Source organism: Capricornis sumatraensis, chromosome 7 (assembly GCF_032405125.1).
Source record: "Capricornis sumatraensis isolate serow.1 chromosome 7, serow.2, whole genome shotgun sequence".
Classification (NCBI taxonomy): domain Eukaryota; kingdom Metazoa; phylum Chordata; class Mammalia; order Artiodactyla; family Bovidae; genus Capricornis; species Capricornis sumatraensis.
In genome coordinates, this window is record NC_091075.1 from 18,045,430 (window position 1) to 18,052,176 (window position 6,747).

At 40.0% G+C, this 6,747-nt stretch overlaps 1 protein-coding gene across 1 annotated transcript in view; it reads left to right on the forward strand.

Moving 5' to 3' along the window:
• The window catches only part of ELOVL6 (ELOVL fatty acid elongase 6), a 139,205-nt gene extending 133,264 nt beyond the window's left edge, over positions 1-5,941 (forward strand). Inside the window, exon 4 of the mRNA XM_068975091.1 lies at positions 721-5,941. Within this exon, the coding sequence (XP_068831192.1) occupies positions 721-1,148 (428 nt within the window). The 3' untranslated portion in view covers positions 1,149-5,941. The remainder of the gene's footprint in view (positions 1-720) is intronic.
• The last annotated feature ends 806 nt before the right edge of the window (positions 5,942-6,747 follow it).

Sequence of the window (6,747 nt, forward strand, 5' to 3'; positions counted from 1 at the left end):
TGGCCATTCTGACTAGTGTGATGTCGTTGTCTTTGGATATAGAGTATCTTTTGTGTCAACAGTTGTTTAGTAGTTACTTGTGATTTTGATGTTTTTGTGAGAAGAGGTAAGCTCAAGTCCTACTCCGCTATCTTGTCTCTTATCCAGGAATAGCCTTTTGTTTACATTTTACTTTTCTAATTTCCATATGCCAAGGCTTTACATTTTATAGGGAACCTGCAAAAGTGTGTACTTTTGTCGTGTACCAAAGAAAGGTGGTTTTATTACCCCAGAGCGGCCTAAGAACATTTTACTGGGGACTTGAATTCAAATTTGTTTCTCTTGATTAATGAATATCACTTGACTCTCTTCTAGGTGATATTTCCTAAAATGCATAGCCTCATTGGAAATGGACAATATACTTACTAGTGTCCCTTCCAAATCAAAAATATGATTGTATGCAAAACAGCTTTCTGACAGTAACATTTATGGAGTGCTTACCATGTGCCTGTTTTGTATCCTATTGAATCTTCAAATAATTCCAAGCTATTGTCTCCATATTACACATGAGGAAACTAGAAAATAGGACGAATAACCTGCCACGGGCACCGAGCTAGTAAATATCAGTCCACAAGTCTAACCCCAATCCGTCTCATTCTGAGGTACAAGTTCAAGACATTCACCTTCTTGATATGGAGTCTAGTCAGGCGGCTCACGTCCGTTTCTGTTTGTGTCTTCCAGGAGATACAATATTCATTATTCTGAGGAAGCAGAAGCTGATCTTCCTACACTGGTACCACCACATCACTGTGCTTCTGTACTCCTGGTACTCCTACAAGGACATGGTTGCTGGGGGTGGTTGGTTTATGACTATGAACTATAGCGTGCACTCTGTGATGTACTCGTACTATGCCTTGCGAGCGGCGGGTTTCCGCGTCTCCCGGAAGTTCGCCATGTTCATCACCCTGTCCCAGATCCTTCAGATGCTGGTGGGCTGCGTCATTAATTACCTGGTCTTCCAGTGGATGCAGCACGACCAGTGTCACTCCCACTTCCAGAACATCTTCTGGTCCTCGCTCATGTACCTCAGCTACTTCGTGCTCTTCTGCCACTTCTTCTTCGAGGCCTACATTGGCAGCAAGATGAGGAAAGCAACGAAGGCTGACTAGTGTCGGGACTGAGGAGGAAGCCGTAGCTCAGGGTCATCAAGAAAAATAACAGACAAAAGAAAATGGCACAAGGAATCACATATGGTGCAGCTAACACAAAACAAGACATATGAGCAAACACACAACCCAAGGCAGCTTAGGGATAATTAGGTTGACTTAACCCAGTAAGTTAGTGATCCTTTTTGGGTGAGGACTCACTGAGTGCACCTCCATCTCAAGGACTGCTGCTGGAAGAATCCATTCCCTCCTTATCTGTCAACTCTAGGAGAAATGAGAACAAAGTAGGAAGGCAAACAAGCTATTAACAGTATATGGAAAAAATGAATTTACTGTTATATTTCTCTAAGGATCACAGAAGTTTACTTAAAAACCATGTGAGCACATACACACAATCCTTTCTAATCTTTTTTGACACTAAACTGGAGCCAACAGAAAAGGTAAAAATGGAAGCGACACGGGCTGTGTATCTAGAGTAACGCGTTTGCAAAATTGAAAGTACTTTTTCAGAAAGGTTATGGGTTGTAGCCCCCGTGAGAAAAGATGTCTTAATCACCTCCTGAGAAAACAGATGATAAACTATATTTCAACTATGAGAAAGACTCGTTCCCCTTCATAGCATAGCCTCAGTCTAGTGAGTTCACCATAACAAAACGGGGCACAGTATTTTCCCAGGGTTCACCCTGGGAGGAAGGAAACAGTGCCGCCCAACTCCTGAAAGGGCAGCTCCAATCTCAGTATTTCTGATAGTTTTATTTTCTACCCCTAAATGGAGTAGGACACAGCATCCTTTGTTCAGTTGCCTTGGGCTTTCAAACAGAAGAATAAATATAAAAAACAGACAACTCAACCAAATTATTTGAAAAATAGACTCTCTTACCTGTAAAAAGTTGCGGCCCTACACCGAAGTTCTTGAGCTGGGAAAGAGGAATGAGCCGAAGATCAATATAAGAGAATAAGTACACCCCTCCATAGATGACTCCACACATAACTTTCCAAATGAAACCCTGTGGTACAGTCCATAGTTTCTATATTTTTGTGAATTTCACAAAGCAACCCACAGGGCTCTCCTTGATCTTGGGTGAACACTGTGTTTCTGCATCATCTGCCTTTGCTCCCTAAAGCAATGCAGAGGTGTTTAAAGTGCCCTCTGCTGGTCAAGCGGAGATACTTTGACAAACACACTTTATGGCAAGTTGCGCTGAACAGTTGACACACAAACGGCCCCCTTCGAGACTTAGTCTTCAAATTTTAAATGATATAAAATATTCACCATATTTTTGGCCAAATCAGAAGACATTCTTCCTACTTTGAGTCAGCTTCAGAAATTTTTTGAAAAGGGACTTACGCTCTGGAATTCAAAAATCAACTTATTAAGAGCCATATTCTTTTAAAAAAAAGCTAGATACTATAATATCTGCAATATTTCAGTCCTTTACAAGCCAAATGTGTAAACATTCCTGTATTTCAAAGAAGCAATTATGTCAAGTTGTTCAATGTGATATAATAGTATTCTAATTGGTTATATAGCTTAATGATTAGACAAACTAGATAAAAATTAGGGGCTACTACACTGCATAGATTAGACATGCATAACCACACATATATACACACAGATGTGAAGTCCACCAAACTTTAAAGCCCAAATAAATAGAAACATGTTTTCTGGCTAGCAGAAAAAGAAGCTGTTTAGCTTTCTTGCTTTGAGTGTGTACAGAAAAGGGATTTTTCAAATTATTTTTATATTATTTTAGCTTTAATTGTGCTGTCATTCATGAAACAGAGCTGCTGTGCTTCTCTGTCAGAGATGACAAGGGCTTTCTCAGCATCTCGTCTATGTGTGGAATTGAAAAGAATAAAGTTTTATTCCATTCTGTGTGAATGGTCTGAACCATGAACAGAGAATCCGTGCGAACCAAGTCATGACTGATGGGATGGAGGGTGGGCTGTATGCAGGGAAGGGAAGCTGTTATGTCTGTGTTAAATTATTGTGAACAATCTATGACGTCTTGACGTTGGTTCATACATGCATTGATCAGAGAATGTATTATTAGGGCAAAAACTGACATGGACTGAAAAGACAAGTCCTGCTATAACAACTAATAGATTATTAGGATGCAAACAATGTTATTTTGAGCTTTGAAAATACATGATACTGTGCAATAAGCTTTTTTTTCTTATAACAGAAAATGAGCAGAATAATGAGGAAAAGGCCAAATAACAGTTGACTTGAATTTAACTGAAGGACAGTTAGAGCTTATCTGGTTAATTTAATTTAATGATTTAATCCATTGATTTATCAGTGATCCTTTAATGCAGGTTAGAATAAGGAAATAATCATAGACCTTAAACAGACTCTGATGCTTCCAAAGCACTTTCATCTTGGTACAGGTTCATACTTGTGTCTACTTATGAGATAATTTAGAAATTTTGTTTACGGGTTGAATGTCTAATAAATAGTTTTAAAATTAGCTAAATATATCTAAAGGCATTTCCGATGCTTATCATGGGAGGGGGAAAAAATCACACCTTTAAAAAAACTGAAATTCTGGTATTACAGGTTCAATACACTGTTTCTAACATCTCAGCTTAAGTGATTAATTCTATTAATACATGAGGCTGGACCACTACCCCGTGGCAAATCTGAAGCCTATAAGAGAATTGACTGCCACATAGATAATCCTGCTATCACTTAACATTCCAGAAAAACTTGGGCAGGCAAGTTTTTATAGCTGCCCCACTATGCTGCAATAGATTTCCTTTCTCTTGAAGATTTTCCACTGCACTTCAATTCCAGTATCGTGAAAACATTCCTGGATTGAAAAAGTTTTTTAAACCAAATCTTCATTTCAAACATAAATACATGCAATTTGATACACAAGGTCTGAGCATCAACCCAAGTCTATGAGTTTGCAGTGAAAAACATTCTAGTGAGAAATGCTCTATTCACAGATCAGGAGGTTTTATCTGGACCTTCTAATTTTGCTCATGAGAACAGAGCCACTACTATATTCAAAAATCATGTATTGAGATGATTATTTCAGTTAATTTACTCCCATCCTTCTAACCATCTGTTCCCTTCTCCAGGGGATCTTCCCAACCCAGGGATCAAACCCGCATCTCCCACATTTCAGGCAGATTCTTTACCATCTGAGCCACCAGGGAAAACTTTCTAATCATACGCTGCTATAAACACAAGGGGACAGGGACAATACATTCAAATATGTTGCTGATATGGAAAGAAAAAATTATATTCCCTGTCATTTCTATTAATGTGGCTCTGAGTCTGGAACTTTACTGAGTAGGGTTTTTGCAGAATGAGATGGAAGAATACTTCTAGGAAAGAGACTCACAGAAAAAAAAAAAAATTTTTTTTTAATCAGCTGTGGTATCATTATCATAAGATAAAACCTGTCACATTAAGAACAACAAAGCACCTGGAGTAAACTACACTGGAGTAGAATATTCCACAAGTCTGGTCTGGTTCCAGACTGCTGGGTTACCAGGGAGAAATAAGCTCAGGTTGCTATTATGAGAGAACAGCCTTTCTTCAGATACAACTAAGCTCCAGTACACTTCCCCCCCCCCCCCCCCCCCCAGTTTGGTTAATGAATCTTCAACATAGTTGTTGGGTTGGTCATGTGCTGACTCAAGAGGGCTGTTAGGAGAGTGGAGATGGTCAAACAGACCACCTCCTTGAGTTCAGTGCTTTGAGCTGTGTGTGCATGGTCTGTGCCTGTCTCTTAGACACTTCTTTCCCTGAAAATGTTTCCATCCTGAAAATTACAATTGTGTGAGAGCTTTATGATGAAAGTCTAGTGGTCCGATCTTTTTGTTTTCAATAATAAATATTTTGCTATCAATTCAGGATGGTAGTAGAGCCTATTTTCGTGCTGTGAGTCATTGTCTCCTGTAACTTAACTTGTTATTCTGTCCTTTTTCTATCTGTATACAGGAACCAATTCTTTGTGCCTCAGACCCATCACCAACCAAAAGAGATTTTGATAAGAATGCACCACAGGGTTTGGCCTCTGTTGCATACACGTTAAAGTGATAAAGCAATGATACTCTATTTTGTGCTGACAATCAGGATGAAGTGTTAGGTCCCAGCCTTGCAGTGAACCAACAGCCTCTGTATGCTGGTACCCAATACTTAAGCAAAAAAAGAATCATTGTAGTTATAGCATTTTCTTGAATGCCAGTTGTAACATATCAATTATAAACATCTTTGAGCCATATGGCAAAACCCATAGCTAAAGAGACCAGTTAGGTACCCCTGTGCAGAGCATCAAAGACTATTCACAGGCCTGTTGAATCACCAAGTTACTTGCTTCATCCCCAGATACTCTGAAAATTCAGGGCTCACAGAGAGGGAAAAATAGGCCCCAGATCTCCCTTCCTCCTGAATTATACTTTTTTTCTTTTAAGTGAAACAAGGTATTCTAGCACTAAAACAGACAGTGGGAACACATCTGTGACGGAGTTCAGGGGTGCTGGGGAAATCTTAAGAATGGCGGTTTAATTTCATGTTGGGCAAGTAAAAGTCTTCACATCAGATACACTTCACAGAAATCCAAACATAGCACTACATTGTAGTAAACAGCTCCTGAAGCAACTGGTTAAAGAAACTGGTTGCATAAATCACAGTCAGGCCATTTTCGCAACATATTTAAGCCAAGATTTCAAGGTCCCGACTCAATGCTGGTATTGAACACTGTCATTCTCTCAATGCTTGGTGTCTCTGGAGACTTTTCCCCAGAAGACAGAACCCTAGAATGCTCCAGAAGTAGCCTCATAGTGCTGCCCAAGCCTGTCAATTCAAACAAGTCTGCTCTCTGGGCATGTTCAGGCAAGAGGTTGCTTACTGCTACCTGGAAAACCACTGGAAGATTCTGCTTCTTAGAGGACCCAGTGCCTCTATTCAACTAAAAGCCCACCCATATAAGCCTCACAGAGCAAATCACAGCAATGTTGGAATTGTTATTTTCAAGTGCTGATTTCACGACATTAAAAGAAATTTTTTTTTCTGGTATATTAAAAATAAAATCATAACTTTTTGATTTAAAACCAAACTGTTTCCCGTTCTTTTCTTTCTTCTTCTGGGCAGTACAAAGGAGGCATCCATAAAGGCTACTTAGAAATCTCAGAAAGGCCTTCCAGTGTGCTCATGGACACAGGAGAGTCACTGAAACTCCCCAGTTTTCAAGCAAAGCCCAGGACCGATGTGGGTGCCAGATACTTCTGATCAAAACCCAACAGGTGTCCAGCCCTCCCATGGTGTTTCAAGGGTGAAACACAGCACATTATCCAGACCTGACATGTCAGGGCAGTCCTCATAGGGCAGGTAGTCTAAGCTGGATCCCTGTTTAACAGGTTGAGAAAAATATGTTCGTTAGATCAAATGTCACTGAAGTAGAAGGAACAAGATGTAAACATAATCTCCTGAAAGAAGTATAAGTGAGTGAAATTCCAAGGCTCAGCCCTGCACCAGGAAGCACGGTGCCACGTCACTGGACAAAGAGTTCCAGGACAAAATGTGTTGGAAACAGGAAACGTAGCGCCTGCCTCCCATCGCTTACACCCCCGTGACTAGCAAGGGGAG